At 49.3% G+C, this 18680-nt stretch overlaps 1 protein-coding gene across 6 annotated transcripts in view; it reads right to left on the minus strand.

The window, feature by feature from the left end:
* Positions 1 to 18680, minus strand: part of cdk5rap2 (CDK5 regulatory subunit associated protein 2) — a 39280-nt gene that overhangs the window by 12543 nt on the left and 8057 nt on the right. For all 6 annotated transcript variants that reach the window (XM_076284830.1, XM_076284831.1, XM_076284834.1 and 3 more), the window contains exons 5-32: positions 18594 to 18670; positions 18328 to 18451; positions 17966 to 18132; positions 17155 to 17296; positions 16592 to 16645; positions 13348 to 13461; positions 12868 to 12987; positions 12699 to 12791; positions 12083 to 12301; positions 11558 to 11728; positions 11322 to 11432; positions 11055 to 11192; positions 10564 to 10743; positions 10125 to 10319; positions 9708 to 9899; positions 9430 to 9559; positions 9032 to 9159; positions 8776 to 8871; positions 8577 to 8654; positions 8355 to 8467; positions 7920 to 8059; positions 4572 to 4694; positions 4332 to 4441; positions 3394 to 3471; positions 2722 to 2778; positions 2453 to 2601; positions 1518 to 2046; positions 1 to 1438 (exon numbers count right to left, since the gene is read on the minus strand). The exon at positions 1 to 1438 is cut by the window's left edge and continues 291 nt beyond it. In XM_076284830.1, the coding sequence (XP_076140945.1) occupies positions 1 to 1438; positions 1518 to 2046; positions 2453 to 2601; positions 2722 to 2778; positions 3394 to 3471; positions 4332 to 4441; positions 4572 to 4694; positions 7920 to 8059; positions 8355 to 8467; positions 8577 to 8654; positions 8776 to 8871; positions 9032 to 9159; positions 9430 to 9559; positions 9708 to 9899; positions 10125 to 10319; positions 10564 to 10743; positions 11055 to 11192; positions 11322 to 11432; positions 11558 to 11728; positions 12083 to 12301; positions 12699 to 12791; positions 12868 to 12987; positions 13348 to 13461; positions 16592 to 16645; positions 17155 to 17296; positions 17966 to 18132; positions 18328 to 18451; positions 18594 to 18670 (5266 nt within the window). The remainder of the gene's footprint in view (positions 1439 to 1517; positions 2047 to 2452; positions 2602 to 2721; positions 2779 to 3393; positions 3472 to 4331; positions 4442 to 4571; positions 4695 to 7919; positions 8060 to 8354; positions 8468 to 8576; positions 8655 to 8775; positions 8872 to 9031; positions 9160 to 9429; positions 9560 to 9707; positions 9900 to 10124; positions 10320 to 10563; positions 10744 to 11054; positions 11193 to 11321; positions 11433 to 11557; positions 11729 to 12082; positions 12302 to 12698; positions 12792 to 12867; positions 12988 to 13347; positions 13462 to 16591; positions 16646 to 17154; positions 17297 to 17965; positions 18133 to 18327; positions 18452 to 18593; positions 18671 to 18680) is intronic.

Consider the following 18680-nt stretch of genomic DNA (forward strand, 5'->3'; position numbering starts at 1 on the left):
GGCTGTGTTCGGATCCAATTTCTGACGACATCTGGGGGATGGATCCCTCCGGCGGTGGAGTGATCAGTATCAACGCAGGGTTCGTCTGGACCTTGGGCGTGGACGTGTGGCTGGGAGCCAGTCTGTCCAATCTGCTCTTCTGATGCAGCACGTGCAGGAGACGGTTCATTTGCTGCGCAAGGGTGGCATTAGGGGAGGCAGCGGAGTGGTCAGAGGCACGATGGGGGTCAGAAAGGTCACTTGGGTCAGCGCTAGAGCAGCAGGCGACGAGAGCGTCCACTGCCCCCTCCGCAGCACGCACACACTCGCGCAAACACTCCTCTCTCTGCCCGTTGCCACGCAGGTCTGCCATTTTGGGAAGGACTCTGCGGCTCTTCCCACTCTGCAATCCTTCCACTTCTATTGGACTACAGCTGCTGCTGTTGTTGTTGTTGTTACCCCCCTGGCCTGTAGAGGCACTGGACGAATCAGGACTGAGTGAGGGACTCGCAGCAGCCATGCTAACTTCGTTAGCACTGCTAGCGGGTTTGGTTTTAGCAGGGCTTCTGTGCTTGTTGTCAGGGCTTCTGTGCTTGTTGTCAGTAGCTTTAGCATTGTTAGCATCAGTGCTAGGAGTGGCATCTACAGCAGTGGGGCCATGGCCGCCTTTAGCGTTAGCGTAGGCCTTTAGCTGGGCCTCGGCAGCCCTGAGGCGCTCCTGCAGCTCGGCGTTGAGCCGGCTCTGCTCCCACAGTGCCTCCTGGATGGCGTCCGCCTGCCGCTGCACTTGCTCGGGGTCCCGAAGCGCCTGCACCTCCTCCTGGAGCTCCTCCAGCCGGGCTAGCAGCTCGGGGGCGTGAGAGTGGGCCGCCTCCGACTCGCTCTGGGTCAGGGCGGTGATGGCCTCCTCGACTCTCCGCACGCACTCCTGCAGCCTGGAACTCAAGCCCAGAGGCTCTGGCTCCTGGCTCTGAGGCCGCCCGCCAGGGGCCACGCCAGTCTGCGCGTCCAGGCTGCAGGCCGTCAGGTAGGCGATGGTGGACTCGGCCGCCTTCAGCGCCTGGAGGTACTCGCGCATGAGCCGGTCCTTCTCTTGAAGCTCCGCCTGCAGCCTCTCCCACTGCTCCGCCTTCCTCTGCAGAAGCCCCTCCTTCTCCTGGCACTCCTGCTGAAGAAGCTCCAGCTGGGTCTCCAGCTCCAGACTCAACACCAGCCCTCCGTCCAGGCCTAGGTTCTGGGCAGAGCGCGTCGGGCTGCGGCTGGAACTTGCGGTCCCCGGGCTGCTTTGCTGGGAAGATCTAGGGGATGCTGGCTGATCCTCAGCCCCCAGAAGCCTCCTCTGCGCTGGGTAGGGCGCCCACGACTCTGGGCCCCCGTCACACACTGGGTGGTCCACTCCCGGTCTCTCAGCCTGTCTGCTGGAGCGGGCCAACACAGGCAGCCTCGACTTCACGTAAGCCTAGGAGATAAACAATACCGTTACCAATCAGACCAATCACAGATGAATGTCTAGGTTATGTCTCTGTCAAAAGACTTACTGTGTGTTTGGCCATGAGGTTGACCGTCTTCCTGTTGGGGGAGCTGGACTTTGAGGAGGTGCTCTCATCATCTCGACTATCCGTCCCCCTCTCCCCTACTCCTCTCTCTCTTCTCTCCTTTCGTCTCTCCCGCTCTCTCCGCGCCGTCTCCCCCTGGCCTCCCTCGCTCTCCTCAGCCCTCCTCTCTCTCTCCTGCCTCTCCTTCTCCTCGATCTCCTGCAGCAGTTTGCCCTCCAGGCTGCGCGCCCTCCGGCTCGAGGCCTCGTTCTCCTCCCTCAGTCTCTCCATCTCGCGGGCCATGCTGACGATAAGCTCCGGGTCGAACCCGGCGCCGGTGCCAACGGACTGCGCCGAGCTGCGCTGCAGCTGCTCCTTCAGCTGGCGGATGACCTGCCGGTGACCCCGCGCCTCCGACCTCAGGCGCTGGATGGTGTGGCGGAGGTCAACGCCAATGCCGGGCCCGTCGCTGTCACAGGAAGCGTCGGCGCTCTCCTTACTCTCTCTGGACCGCTGCTCCTTCTGACTCGATCTGTACAGACACACACACACACACACACACACACACACACACACACACACACAAACTGCGTCAATGACATAAAAAACAAAAACAAACGTTCAACACTTTGTATGTGCAGGACCAGATGTGTATAGTATGTGTTCCCATGAATGTATCAAATCTCTATGGCACATTTCAGTACCGCCAAAGAACAGCAAGCCAGAATTTCAGAAAGCAAGAATTTCTCTGAAATCTAAATTATAGGAACCAAAACTATTCATGCATGATCAGGATGTGGACAGTCTTCACCTGTGAACCTCAGGAAATTGTTCAATGATATTTACTGAGTAAATCCAACTCTTGACAGTGAGTGGATTGTATTGGTGCACTGGTGTACTTTTGCATGCTTGTGTTATTACAGTGATGAGTGTCTGACCTGACGGGTGAGGTTGTCTGGGACCTGTGGTCAGACGACTGGTCGCTCAGCAGCACCTCATGCTGTATGCTGAGGTGCACTGCGGACAGACCAGCCAACGACACATTCTCACTGCTGCCTCCATCAGGTGACCGAGCAACACCGCCCACCTGACACACACACACACACACACACACACACACACACACACACACACAGATCATTGCAGATGTGTCCCTGTGCATGCTCCTGTAAGTATGAAGCTCAGTTTAGCCGTGTGTGTCTCCCACCTGTGTGTGTATGCTCCTGCGCCTCTCTGGGCTATCCCGCTCTGCTATCTCTGCTTGCTGTAGCAATGGGATGGATGGTGATACACACACACACATGACTTCAGAACGTAAAATGCAATGAGGAAAAAAGAATACTCTCCCCACACGCAGCCACACACAAACGCATATGCAAACACGCATATGCTCTCTTCCACAAGCACACGCTGACACCCACACACAGCCCCGGCATGACAAAACAGAAGATACCACAGCGACTGCAGGGTGATCATGGGTAAGAAAAAACCGGCGTATGGGACAGAGAGAGGAGAAAACAGCAAGGTTAGGCGGGATGGAGAAACAGACACACATTTAAAGAACATGCTCTCTACAGCAAATACAGGCATGTTAATTGGTACTAGAGATCTTCTACACATAGGAAGGAGCTGAAGGAGAGATAATTGACCTAGAAAGAGGAAAAGAAAGAGGGCGGGAGGGAGAGAGAGAGAGAGAGAACCTAGGGATAGTGAAAGTATAAAGAAGGAGGTAGAGTACTATGCTATACATGCATAGAGGATCTACGTCAACTAGTAGGAGTGATTTGGATTTTCCACTAGACAGAGACGCAGACATACACAAACGCGCTTAGAGATTAACAGGATCAGAGATTAAGCCAGCGTTAGTGTTAATAGTCACCTGGCTGTGAGGTTGACGCTCTGGGGTAACGGCCACCTTCTTCTGCAGTTCAGCGTTCAAGGCCTGCAACTCAGCCACCTGAGAGAGAGAGAGAGAGAGAGAGAGAGAGAGAGAGAGAGAGAGAGAAAGAAAAAGAATGAAAAAGCAATAGAAAGAGAGGGCAAATTGAAAGATGGAGAGAATGCTTATCCAAATCAGATCACCTTTCCAGTCTTAAACACACACACACACACACCAATGTGGATCTAGGGTCTAAACAACATTACCCAGAAGCCACAGCGGTGCTCATGGCGGGGGCGGTGAAGTTGGGAGCTCAGAGGGGCTGCACCTGGGACCCAGCTGCCTCTCGACCCCTTCAGGTTTGGCATGTTTCAATCGATTCCGTTTTTAAAACCGAACGTGTTTTTACTTTGTGGCCTCGTATAAAGATTCTTCCTTTTATGGAGCGGGGAATCAAGGAGGTTCTTCTTAGATCGGCATTCACTTGTTTGATTAAAACCGGCTGCCAAACTGACCTACTTACTACAGAATAACAAAGGGCTTTTCGAACTCCTATTGACTAGAGACAGCTGGCAAACATTTGAAATAACTGGAAGCTGAACCCAAGCCAGGTCATCACTATTAGCTTGTTAGCTAGTCCTGGTGTGCTTTCTTTAATCATTCGGTTAAACCACTGAGGTGTTCAATGGTTTGGCATTATGTTAAGTATTAAACAATTAACTGCAAATGCATGGCCAATGTGGAAAACAGGACTTTGAGAACATGGCTTTATCAATATGGATCCAACAGGAACAGTCCAATCTACTGTAAGCAATGTATATGTGTTTAATGAAATGTGACTGGTACAGAGTTGTATTGGGAGTGAGGGTGTACGTGTCTATGCTATGGATAGGATGTAGATATGAAAAATGCATGTGTGTGTGACTGAGTGAGTTTACCTTCAGTTTGAGCTGAGATACACTGAGCTGGTCCAACTCTGTCTCCTCAGTTTCTCCCAAACAGATGCTCATGTAGGAAGTCTGATCAGCGATCACACTTGGGAAGTCACCTGCATGGACAACACAAAACACAACAATGTGTCATTCAGTATGCACATGCACCGGGGGCCCTTTAACAGGCCATTGGACGATTGACACTACGCAGCCTTGTGATGTCTATTGTGAATGTCTGGTGCTGACCAGTGTCGTTGGCCTGCCCAACTCCACCGCCGCGGCTCTGGATCTGTCCCAGTCGAGTCTGAAGAGATGCGTTCCAGCGCCGAGCCTCCTCCAGGGCAGAGCGCACACTCTGTAGCTCCTCACCTGCACACACACAAAATCACTATGTATGGATGCACAACCTCTACAGTGCTGAGTGCATTGTAGCTCTGCAGTTATTAACACTTGACTAAAGCAAATACATTCACTAAATGTGCAAATATCCTCCATCACAGAGAGAGCAGAACACACACACACACACACACACACACACACACACACACACACAAGCTTCCATTAGGGATTTCACGACAACTGATTTTTACCAGTTGACACGTTTTTCATAATAGTTGACGACTGGCCGTTATGACCAATAGAGTGCTGGTGCTAACATTACTGCTAGTGCAAGCTGTTGCTGTAGCAACGGATGATTAATCTTTAGATGGTTGTACATGGTACACATGCAGGAGCCAGCAGTCAAATATTAAATTCCATGACTTTTCCCTGACAAAAAACCCTGAATTTCCATGACCTACTATATCATGAAAGGTACAATATATCGACTAAAAATTTCAGAGCAGCCAGATAGACTTTTGGAATTTTTTTTTTTTTTTTTTAAGCAAGAGATGAATAAATGGGCACTGAAAATACAAAGCAAAGCTAACCACAACCAGTCAAACAAGCAGTAATGGAAAAAAGCTAATAACAGGATAAACACCAATGCTACAGGAAAAGATATTTATATTAACGTATTTTGGCAAGTACATTTCATACATTGCCCAAACAATGATAAAATTCCCTGACTTTCCATGGCTGGAATAGACTTTATTAAAATTCAATGATATTCCAGAAATTCCATGACCCGTGGGGACCCTGCACATGTTCTTATTGCACTTTAATACAGCTGTATTAACAACGTGCATGTAACTGGAACAACAGGTCTCATTTTCGGTTAAGTACCTCTAAACATAGGAATGTCTAGCCTCTTTAGCTTTTAGCCATTTTGTTCTTGACTAGTTGACTGCTGCTTACAGCACAAACTAGTGAAGGGTTGATTAGTTGAAGAAACCCCTAGTTTCCACCAACCTTCCAACTGACTAAACCTATGAATAATCAAATATGAACACCTGTCCCTTATCCCAACACACCCAATCTTTAGAAGTGTGTGTGATGCAAGGGGTTTTAATCTATATATCCAGTCAATGGTTTTAATGTATATAACTGGAACTGATGTGATAAGATGATGAAACTCAGGAATCATATGTCACCTGACTGGTAGAGCAAAGCAATAATAATAAGGTTATGGCAGTGGTGTTGACGTATGGATTGCAGTCATACAGATTAGAAACTATACCTCACCTCTACTCGCATTGGTAAGATTTCATACTAGCGAACATTGTGTTGTGAAGTACGCTACATCTGTGAAAGTAGGCTGGCACCGATCTGTTACACTCTCTTATTACATAATGAGCATGAGCTACTAAAAACCACAGGCATGTCTGTGTTCCCCATCAGCTAGCAGCTCATGCTGCAGTGTAGGTGATGCTAGCATCAGTCAGATATTTCACCTGCTTCCCAACAGTGCCACTGTATTTTTGTCTGGATAAAAACAGCTCCATTTTTGATGAGTTACACCTCTATTTCAGAGCAGATATAGAACTGTGTCTGTAGACCCCTAGACTTCTTCCCCAGACTGTCTTCAACATCTCACTGCTTACACCAGTAGGGGTCAGCCACGACACAGAGCACAGATGAGACACACTGCATGAGGCATAATGAAAAGCGTACATGGAGTTTTTACTGATGCAAAAACATGACGCCATGTTCCCCCTATTATGTACATCTGTGCAATCTGGGCCAGGGCCCAGTTCCATACGGTCAGGCCTTTACATTCATAGCTATGGGCATGAACGTGTGTGTTCTTTGGGCCTGAGTAATGGAAAAGCTGTGACGGAGAACAACAGCCAAACTGCTAAAGGCCATGCGTCCAAAAGATCAGTAATCTTCCTCCCCCCTTCAACTCTCACTCTGGCGCTCTGCCTGCCTGATCGAGGTCATGTTTACGCAAAGCCTATTTATAATGCCACCCTGGAGGGGGCGGGGTGAAAGGGCATCTCCATGGAAATGGGCACTCTAAGCAGATGGGTAGAGATGGATTAACGCTTCATCAGGTCAACTACAAAGGCATACGTAGACACACACACTTAAAAACAAATCTACTGTCTATATTAAAGGTAATACAATTTAATTTGATTAATTTTGTGGAGTTAACTATGCATAATGTGGACATACAGTACAATTTTGTGTGTTTGGGTGGGTACGTGCATGCATGCACGCAGTGCTAATGTATGCCGGACACATTGCTATGAGTGTATGATCTGCGATGATGGAGACAGAATGTTGATGACAGCTTTTGAAAAGGTGAAGTCAAGCAGTCAGACATGCAGGACAATCATGCACAGGCAGGGCAGATGGAACATTATGTTAAAGAGAGCGTGTGTGTAGTGTGTTTGTACGTGTTGTATAAGTAAGAAAGAGACATGGGCAGACCATGAGTGTGCTTTTGTGTTTGACAAACAGACAGACAGACAGACATGATTGTGCCATAAAAAGGGTATGTGGCATTCAGATTATAAGAAGTTATAAGTTTGCTGTTATGTGTGTGTGTGTGTGTGTGTGTGTGTGTGTGTGTGTGTGCATGCAGACAGAGACAGACAGACAAACAAGCAGGCAGTTTTATTCCACAGTGGCTTTATCAGCAGGGATGAAATGATTACAGACGACTGGAGATGAAGGAAAGAGCAGACAAAGAGGACAGGCTTTGGGCTGTGTGTGTGTGTGTGTGTGTGTGTGTGTGTGTGTGTGTGTGTGTGTGCTAAGGGAACAAAGACAGCAGTGAAATGAGGAGAAATGAGAACTAAAAGAACAAAGCAGACAGTTAGTACTGAGAGGTTATTTTTGTGCGTCTCTAAGCACTCACTGCATGGAAGGACAACAACCTATTTGTTATGTACCCTAAACAACAATAAATGACAGACAAAAACAAACTCCTACAGATGGGGGATGATGAGTTTGTGTGCAGGAGTTACTGATGTAGATGCTATCTGAAGCCACCGAGTTATGTATACCTACAACATAAACCAAAAAGTGCATCAGCCATTTAGAACACCACTCGATATCTTAGCCGGAACTAAGCTGAGGTAATCGAGTGTAGATAGAAGTTTCAAGTATCCATGGACTCATGGGGATTTCCCCTCTCTGCCAATGACTGGCTGTCATTACTAGGACCCAACCCTGTGATTGGCTGTCAGGCCTGTCCCTCTACTGCACCTTCTCTCTGATTGGCTCTCTGCAGGTCCTGCTCCAGCTGCTCCCGGAGCTGCTCATTGGCCTGGATGCTGGCCTCCAGCTGCTGACGCAGGAGCTGGACAGCAGTGAGCTCCAGCTGCAGGGACTGCAGACGCGACGCGCTGGAACACCACACGCGCACACACAGACACGCACACACACACAGACACGCACACACACACACACACACACACACATTAGCACGGCAGTATTCACAATCTTGCACAACCCTTATTCATGACGCACTCATAACAATGCTCTGGTAATACTTAGGAGATCTCTTCACGGCAACTTCATACAAGCATCTTTAGATTAATGACATCTTTTGGGTAATGCTGCATCAGGAGATGTTTGGAATGACACACACGCTCTCTCTCTCCCTCAGACAAACACACTCACACACATACACAGCCTCACCTGTCCTGCTGTTTGACAGAGCGAACCAGGTTGGAGTAGAGCTGTTGCTCCGCCCTCAGAGAGCGGTTAAGCCCCTCCCACTCCACACGCAGAGCTGACAAGGGCGGCAGAGTCTGGAATCAGAGGTCAAGAGTGAGGGTCTGTTTGTGCCTATGTGCATATGTGTCTATCTGTAGTGTATGTCATGGGGTTAAGTGTGTGTGTGTGTGTGTGTGCTTCTACCTCCTTGCTGTCTCCTCCAATGCTGGTGTTCTCCCTCTCAGGAGGACCGGGACCCCTGCACTCATCTCTTTGCAGCTGCTGGAGAAGTGAGAGTGCAATGTTAAACATTAACACACACACACTCACTCAATTAGGGTCTACAGACGATGGAAACATGCTTATTTTAAATGTTCACACACATATACAACGTGTGACTTACAATAATGGTCTCCTCCTTAGTGGTGAGAGTGTGTGTGAGGGTCTCTATGCTTTCTGTCTGGTCCTTTAGTCGACCCTTAAGCGCTGCCACTAAACTCTGTGATAAGGCAGAGAAAGACACACACAGACACACAGACACACACAGATTTTAGGATGAAGCTGTGGGGTGTATGTTAAATTTAAATATAAAGTGTGGATTAGGTAAACAGGGTTGGATTAGGATTAAGGGAGGTTTGGTGTGTGTGTGTGGGTCTCACCTTGAGTTCCTCCTCTCTCTTAAGGGCTTTGTTGAGATTCTCCGTCTTCACTGCCAGCTGTTTCTTCAGGGCTGCCACAGACTTTTTCTCCTTTGGACTCTCGTCGGACCCCTTCTCATTTAATTCATCTAGGAAGAGAAAAGGAAAGGAAAAGAGCACAATCATTCAAATTCAAATACTTCATCCAATAGCCTTGCTGCATTTTTGTTATTACATCACCCATGTGCACATGTCCTCTGGGTCTTAAATACTTTAAGCTTTGATTGCTGGGGAGATGTAGACAAATCTCCTGTCCCTCTAGCCATCCTTGCAGATGTTGCTGCTTAGTCACTTTTTTATAGGAGTTACACTTTCTTACTTGGTGTGTGTGTGTGTGTGTGTGTGCGCAGGGGGTTTACCGTCTCTCTCCTCTAGCTGTTGCTGCAGCAGCTGGATGGTCTGACGAAGCTCCAGCACCTGAGGGGTGGCAGCATCAGTCTTCAGCTCAGCCAGGTAACGATCCCTCTCCTGCCCTTGTTCCAGCAGCTTCTACACAAGCAAGCGCACATATACAAAAACACACACACACACAAAAAAAGTTATATCTATTTATTCATTACTGCTTCACTATGTCTAAAAGTGTCACTTTAAACCTTTTAACTCTATAATGTTTTGACGGATGTCAGGGGCGACTCACGTTGATGAGGTCATCCTTCTCGGCCAGCTGGGCGCGGAGCTGGGCGCTGGTGAGTTGGGCGTTCTGCGTTGTGGTGGTGGAGTGTGTGTGTGCGTCGCTCAGCTGCCGCTGCAAGTGTGCGAGGCGATCCCGCAGCTCTTGGAGCTCAACGTCACGCTCCCGCAGGCCACGGCTGTGACGCTCCGATGAGTCCTGCAAACGTCACACACACACACACACACACACACACACACACACACGCGCATGACTAACTCTCCCAAGAGCTGCAACATTCTGACGAGTCATTAATAAATGTTTGTTTGTATGTGTGTGTGCGTATGACTGCAGCAAGTATTTTCAGCAGTGATTCCTTCCTTACTGATGGTTGATTTTGTGTAATGAGTGTGTGTATGCATGTGTGTGTGTGTGTGTGTGTACCTGCAGTAGCTGCTCCTTGCTGCTGATGGTGGAGAGGAGTGTATCGACGGTGCTCTGATGTTCATTCAGGAGTCTCTCTCTCTCCTTCAGAGCTGCGGCTAGCTCCGCTTCGGCGACCTTCAACCTCTGGGTCAGTCGCTCTGTCACATCACTCTGCTGCTGTTGGGGCTTACTCAGCAAGGAGGCTGACAGTTCCTACACACACACACACACACACACCAGCCCAGGGGATTTAGTGTTCAGAGGAAAACAATAGGTACTATTCATATTGTCAGATCTTTGGCCTTGTGGTTTGGCGCATGCTGGAGTTGATGGTGTGTCTGCATGCATTGCTAAATATGTGTGTGTGTGTATGAAAGACAATAACGCCTATGTCTTTGCTCTTTGTTGCTAGGCGCGCGTGTGTGTGTGTGTGTGTGTGTTTGATTGAGAGAGCTACCTCGAGGTCTTTGGTCTTGCTCTCCAGCGCGTGCTGGAGCTGCTGGATGAGGCTGTCCTTCTCGCGGAGCGCTCGGTTCAGGCTGTCCTCGGTGCTCTGCTTGCTCCGCTGCAGGTTCTTCAGGGAGTTGACCTGCTGCTGCAGATCCACGTCTCTCTCCTTCACCAGAGCATCCAGCCCCTGCACACACACACAGTGCAACATACATCACCTGCCTGACCATGTTATATTATGCTACATGCTATATTATATGATGTGCACACAAGCAGTAACCATCTAAGAGAGGTCCTTGGGCTCTACGTTCCTCTCCTCCCCCACCTCTCATTGGCAGATACAAGCTGGAGCTCTTGCATATGGCTTCAGTGCAAATATTACAGTAGGTGGACTGCCGATAAATGTCACAACATGTAATGTCTGGTGTTGGAGAAGATTAGTCATACACCACACTCACTCACACACACACACACACACATACACACACACACACTTACGCTAATAGTCTCCTGGTTGTGTGTGAGCAGGTTGTTGAGTCTCTCCAGATCTCTCTCCTTCTCTCGCAGAGAGAGCTGCAGCTGGTGCACCTCATTCTCCTTCTCCTCCACGGCGGAGAACTTCTCATCCAGCGCTGCCTACACACACACACACACACACGCACACACACACACACACACACACAATGAATCCTGGCCGCCCTACAGATAGACTGTGGGAGTCTAGATGTGTCCAGAGTGTGATGCTGGCCGAGCGCTGTACTGTACCTCCAGGGCCTTCTCCTTCTCCTTCAGCCGCTCTCGCAACTTGCTCACCATGACCTCACTTCCAGCTGGACTCGTGCCCTGCTCCACGTCTCTCAACATGTTCATGTACTCCTGGTACACACACACACACACACACAGAGTTTTCACTGGCTGATACTTCATTTGGCGTAATCTGTTTTCTTCTGTGTGTCTGTGAGTGAGAACATGTGTGTGTGTGTGACAGTGATGAAGCACACCTGCAGCTGCTGCTCCTTGTGTGTGAGCGTGTGCGTGAGGCGCTGGATGGTGCTCTCGTGCGTGTGCTCCCTCCTCTTGCGCTCCTCCAGCTCCTCGCTGTGCTCTTTCTCCCGCTCGCTCTGCTTCGCTCCCAGCTCGCTGCTCAGCTTCTTCAGCTGGTTCTGCAGGTCCTGATGAACACATCGCCCAGTACATCATCAATCTTCATGCATCAGTAACAACACATACAACAGTCTGATGAAGACAACTCTCACTTAGAGAATCCTCTTCTTATTTCCAATAGTCTTTCTCTATTAGATAGATAGATAGATAGATAGATAGATAGATACTTTATTCATCCCAAGGGAAATTTTAGATAGGAGCTTGTATGTCCAAACTCACAGTGTCTGAGAGGATTTTGTCATCTCATTTAATTATGTGATCCAAATGAAAAAATGTATATGTTCTCTTGATGGTCTCTTAATGTGTATGGGTCTGTGTGTGTGTGTGTGTGTGTGTGTGTGTGTGTGTGTGTGTCTTCTCACGTTGATGGTCTTGTCCTGCCTCTGTTTGGTCTGCAGCAGAGCGTCCAGCTCGTCCTGGAGCGTCTGGCGCTCGTGGATGAGGCGCTGCACCTCGGTGTCGCGGCTGCTCACGATGCGCTCCAGCCGCTTGCACTCGGACAGACATGCGTGCAGGTCACCCTGCAGCCGCGCCAGCTCCGTCTGACGCTCCAGCAGCACGTTCTGCTGCTCCTCCGCACCCTACTCACACACACACACACACACACACACACACACAGGCAACATGAACACACACACAGGCAACATGAACACACATAGGCAACATGAACACACAGATAGGAAACACACATACAAGGTAACAGCGAAGCTACACCAGGCGCGTAACTGAAGTGTTCCGTTCGCGACTTGTAAAATCCATTTTAGATGAATGGTCTATTTTTTTTTTTACGTACGCACCGCTATCACGTCTGGTGAAGCTACCTCCATATTATAATGGAAGCTAATTGTTGCAGCAGATGCAACCCGAACGGAACGCTTCAGTTACGTGCCTGGTGTAGCTCAGCCCTAAGTGTCTCACTTGTACACAACGTACTACATAATGCACAATAATAAAAAGACAATTCACACACACACTTGCCTGGTACTTTTGAAGCTGGGCTTTGTGCAGGGCATCCCTTGCTTTAGCCAGAGCCTGGTCTCTGTCCTCAAGATCATGGTACAAGTCCTCTATCTGCAACACAATGTTTGCGTGTAAGAAAACTCATACTGTGAAAGAGTCAGAGTACTTGCAGTGTGTGTGTGTGTACCTCTTTCTCCTTCTCCTTGAGCACGAGGCTCAGGCCTTGGATTGTTTTGTCTCGCTTCACACCATTTTTCTTCTCTTTATCCAGCTCCCCCTCTTTCTCCTCCAGCTTCCCGGTCAACTCCTGAACAGAGAGAGAGAGACACATGGAGAGAGTGAGAGTGAGAGATGCATGGAGAGAGTGAGAGATGCATGGAGAGAGTGAGAGTGAGAGATGCATGGAGAGAGTGAGAGATGCATGGAGAGAGTGAGAGAGTGAGAGATGCATGGAGAGAGTGAGAGAGTGAGAGATGCATGGAGAGAGTGAGAGATGCATGGAGAGAGAGAGACATATGGAGAGAGTGAGAGTGAGAGATGCATACAGACCAGACGGCCCATCGAATCTGTGAAATCTTAACTAATTTACGCTTTCTGATGACTGAGAGCTTGTGTAGGTGTTCTGTTAGGGTGTTTACGTGTAAGTGTGTGCGTTTCTGCGGGTTACCTGGTTGTCACTTTCTAAGGACTGATTTTTGGTCTTGATGGAGCTCAGCTCTTGGGTAAGCTGCTTGGCAGCTGCTTCTAACCGCGCCACTTCTGACAGCTTCTGTTCACACACCTAAAAGACACAAACGCAAAATGCTGACACACAAAAAGCAACCCTAACCTCAAACCAAAAACTACACTCACAGCAACAGAACGAACACGAACACACACACACACACACACACACACACACACACACACAAATAAGCTGATGCTGAAACACCCAAAAAAACACATGAAGAACTAACATAAACTGGAGTCAACCATAAACGCTCACTCTAGCACATAATTATATGTACTTGAACATATATAGAAACAGAAATACTCCCTCTCTCTCTCCCTCCTCTGGCATTCCAATCCTTTGCTACAGTTTTCAATGTGCTTCATATACCTCCACAACAATGGGCGTGTACTCATCATTAAACTCCTCCTCCATCTCTTTGAGGACCTGCGCTGTGACTGGGTGGGTGTTCCTACGGGCGGCCGCTTGGCCGAGGCGGCGTCGGGGGTCGCTGGGCTGCGACAGCACGGGGATCCTGCTGACCCGCGTGTGCCGGAGCGGCCTGGGCTGGGTGCTCCTGACCAGCTGCAGCCAATCAGAGAGCACGGACGGCCCCTCGGAGGGCCTGGGCGGTAGGGGGCAGACGGGGTCGGCGGCGGCCAGGCCCTTGAGGGACTGGAGGGAGATGGAGCGGCGGTGGGAGAGAGACACCGCTTGAGCCTGGGCCTGGGCTTTCCTCTGGTGCACCAGGGCCGAGTACTCGCGACTCTGGCTGCGCTTCTGCGCGGGCGGGCGCGAGAACCAGGGGCGCTCCTCGCTCAGTGAGCCCAGGCTGCCGCGCCACCTCGCACGAGCGCGTGAGCCCGCCCTCGACAGCCCATCCACCTCCACCATCGCCGCCTCCGTCTCGCTGGACGCGGGCCGGCTGTGGCATTGATGTGGCTGACCCTCATCACCCCCTGGCTCGCACTCCCCCGCCGGCTGGACGCTTACGCTGGGCTGCCTCTCCCGCAGCGCCTGGCCGTCCTCCGGCGTGCTCGGCGCACGTGCGTGATCTTCATCCCCCTCCTCCTCCTCCTCCTCGGGCGGGTTGTTCTGCCGGTACTTGCAGCGGATGCGCGCGCACAGCTGGTCGCGCTCGCTCTGCAGCGCGTGCACGCGGGCCGCCTGCGCCTCCTGCAGCTGCCGCACCTCGGCGTCGCACTGGAGCACGCGCTCCAGCAGGAAGACGCACTTGCCGCACAGCAGCTCGCCGCGGCCATCCCGCCGCAGCTCCGCCACGCCCAGCGCCCGCACCAGCAGCACCGCCAGGCGCCGCCGCCCGCACGCCCCGAACAGCCAGCGGCACTGGTTGCCCCGCAGCTGTGCCCCGCACACCCGGCACGGCTCACGCATGACCTCCACCTCTCACCAACACCACACACACACACACACACACACACACACACACACACGGCGAAGCGTGTGTTAAGAGAAGTGTGTCAAAGCGTCGCAGACTTAGCCGACTCCTCAGGAACACAGGCATGGACGTCTAGGGGTCAACATGGTCCGGGACTTGTATGCGCGCCGCTGACCGAGGCAGACGTGACAAGGCACTCGTAGGTGTGGTGAATTCAGAATGAGAGTCCATCTGCCCCAAACACGCACACTATAGCTGGAAAAGCTGCGACGGCACTAATGCTTCCTCACCAAGGCGGTAGTGCGCCTTCCTAGCTGTTGCTCGTGTGTTGGCTGATTCTATCTGCTCTGTCTAGCTTAGAGAGACAGAATGAAGCACAAGCCCCTGCCACCAATCCACTAAATCCCCTACACACACACACACACACACACGCTGACGCAGAAAGATGCGCACGCACATACACACACACACACACACAATGTTATGTCACGGACTCCCAAACCTGCTCAGGTAATCCCTCTTACTCTCTGCTCTCACTGTCTGACCGTCAAGTAGCTTCCCTTGAACCACCTGCCATGACTTTTCCCCCTTCTCTCACCATCTTGCTATGTCCATCAGTCAAACTGTTTCTAAAGATCAAATGCAAAACCCATGCTCCCACTCCTGCAGTCCAAAGGCACTGATGAACCAGTGTCCATGCCAACTACCTCTCTGGCTCAAACAACCACACACATGCGCACACACACACACACGGATTAGTTTTCTAATATTTTATTCCAAGCCAGATTTCCATTTATAACTCTGTGCCGCTGCAAGTCTGCAGCCAAAGTGTTAATCCAGCTTTAGCCTGCTGACCTGAAGTGCACACACACACACACACACACACACACACACACACACACACACACAGGACAGGATTCTTCCCTCATCCAGGCGTGTGAGATTGAGCATGCTTATATAGATATATATGAAAAATAAAAAATAAAAATAAAAACTTCGAAAAAAATAAGTGTGTTTTTTTTTAAAGGAACTTTTAGCTGTGCCTACTGACATTTTTTTTGGGTGGTGACATTGCAAATACAGTCTAAAAATATATTAAAACCCCTGTTAATGTTGCAAAGCCATTAAAACTTAAAATGACCGAGCTACAAAGTCATTACAAATATCTACAGCAATTCAGATGAGGCAATACCAGATTATTAGCCACCAAAGAAACAGTCATTACAGACACTGCTAACTAGGCCCCTACACAGTCTGTACATCTCCTCAGGCAGACTTGTCCACAACTGCAAAGTGAGGCCAAAGTGTCTGAGGCAGGTCTTCCCTGCTTCCTTTTGAAGAGGAGAACTCAAAGGCTACACCAAGTGCTGCCTCGATGTGCTAATCATTTAGGAATGCTGGGAATTCTAAAATTTTCGTGGAAGGACGTTTTTTCAAGGGGGGTGGGGGGGGGGGGTGGAGTGCCTCAGAGAGTGAGAGGGAGTAAGTGAGCGAGCACGTCATGTCATGAGTACATCCTGTAAAGGCCACAGCTGTTAAGTGGATAAACACACATAGGCTGGTGAGCAGAGCACTCCTCCCTGTCCCTCTGTCCCCTCAGGTGCATGGCCTCTGGGTCTGAGTCTGGGTGGTGTAGAGCGCCCTCCACTGGCAGCAAGCCACCACCACCGTTATCCTCTTGGAGAGCATCCTCTCTGACCCAAAACCTCACAACAGCAGCGACTACAAGGTTTTAAAGTACCAGCTGGGACACACACACACGCAAACACGCTTGTATACAAACATAGACAAACTTTTTCTTACCTTGATCTCTCTTTCCGCCTTCATTTTCTCAACATTTAACTCATCTTTCAGTGCCTGTAAGAACATAGATAAAAAACACACCACTATAAATCACTGAAAGGCTTCACTTCATTATGTATGTCTATCTCTGTTTACAATTAAAGGTACACTATGCAAAATGTTTACCTTAATATAACCTCTACGAAGCCAATTTGATGGTAAACAAACTTGTAATAGGGGAATCGTTCATAGAGCATAGCCATAGAGCATAGCCGTAGCGAGTCACTAACGAGAGAACCAGCCATGCAACTTCAAGAAATGCCAACCCAGAGACATCTCGCGAGAATCGTGAAACATTACCTTGTCAGTAGATAGCTCTTTGTTTTTTGTGTGTTGTTAGTACTTCACCTCCACAATAAAAGCATTTTCATTGTGTACAGGAGGAACAAGCCATGAGAAGTAGGCTATTCACAATGGCAGAGTAAAATATAACTATACTGTGACTCTAGGGGGAGCTCTAAAGTCACCCAAAATACCTCAAACATAGTGTTTCTTTAACATAGTAATGAATGAATGTCTCTTACTTGTAGCTCTCCATCTTTTTGGCCAATGAGAGTGTTGAGTTGAGCGATCTGTGCTGCGGCTGGCTGCTCCTCACTGCCCTGCTGGAGCTGACCAATCAGATCGTCCTGTTTCTTCGCTGATGCTTGCAGCTCCCCGATCAACCTGAGAGAGAGAATTTTAATTACACTGTCTTAACTCATAACTATATTCTCATTACACAGCTTTAATCACAGAGCTGCACTTTAAGGGCCTCCTGAGCTTGCCATGTAAATTCGCCATTAGCATTTCATTGCATTGTGTTAACAAGACTTGAGATGTTGAGACTGTGCTCTGACTTAGTAGCACTTTGTTTATATTGCAATAAATTAATCAAGCCATTTGCTGGGCAGCAGCAAAGTCCTTTTAGGCAAGTCCCTCCACTCGGGGGCCATTTGACAACGCTTTTTGGGCACTCGTCGGGCATCCATTTCGGCAGAAATGCGCGTGCGCAAGGCTTCACGACACCAATCTTGCTCCAGCAGCGAGATCACAACACATGATTGGCACGATGTCTTCACAACAAACCATATGATTGGCTCAATGTATTCACATGTCGACGTTTTGCCGAGGAAGGGGTGGGATATGTGTAGACAACGGCCATATTGGCGTGACAAACTAGCCCCATGCATTTCTATGGAGGATTTTTTGAGTGCTGTGTCTCCTCATTAGAAAGTCTCTGGCTACAGCTACTGTTGAATAAATGGTTGAAATAATTCCAGTGTAAGTGCATAGTGTTTTTGGCTTATGCGTTAAACAACTGGGTTAGGTCTGTTGTTATGATGTTCTTCTCACCGGTCCTTCTCTTGCAAGGCTTGCAGGTGATTGGTGGGGTCAGGCCTGACGGAGGGCTGTGATTGGCTGTGATTCTGCAGCTGCTTCTGCAGGTCCATATTGTTGCGTTTATGTTGCTCAGCAATGGCCGCCATTCTTTCCATCTCCCCTTGGGCCTCCTGAAGACTCTACAGAGACAGAGAGAGAGAGGAAGAAAAATAAAGAGAGACAGGGGAAAAAAGAGAAATGTTAGTCACAGTGACACATATTCACAGAGACAATCGGAGTCACTGCAGACATTTCAGGATAGTTGAGGGCTCCTCTGGTCTGTCTAAGTATGTAACAGTCTGAAAGTGAGCTGAAGTGTGAGTGTGAGTGTATACCTCCTCCAGCTCCTGAATTCTCTGGTTGAGCATGTCTCGGAGAGAGTCCATTTCTCTTTGGGCGCGCTCTCTAATCTTCGCTGAATCTGTGACATCTCTGTTGGCTAAACTTTCAAGCGCTTTTCTGGAAAAACACAAGTTCAAAAACATGTCACATTATGTCGATGTTAAAAAAAGTGCTACATTATAGGGGCTGTTACATATTATGGAGTTTTATCTATGCAACATAAACGGAGAGAATGTGTGAGAGCATGTGAATGACTCACGATGCAGAAACCAGGAGCTCTTGTTTCTCGCTGAGATCTCGCTTTAAGGATTCCACCTCCACCTTCAACTCAATGTTCTACACATAC

Source organism: Alosa pseudoharengus, unplaced genomic scaffold, assembly GCF_046254945.1.
Source record: "Alosa pseudoharengus isolate Yale_2024_CS ecotype anadromous, Long Island Sound unplaced genomic scaffold, YU_APseudo_1.1 YU_APseudo_1.1_scf_14, whole genome shotgun sequence".
NCBI classification, from domain to species: domain Eukaryota; kingdom Metazoa; phylum Chordata; class Actinopteri; order Clupeiformes; family Clupeidae; genus Alosa; species Alosa pseudoharengus.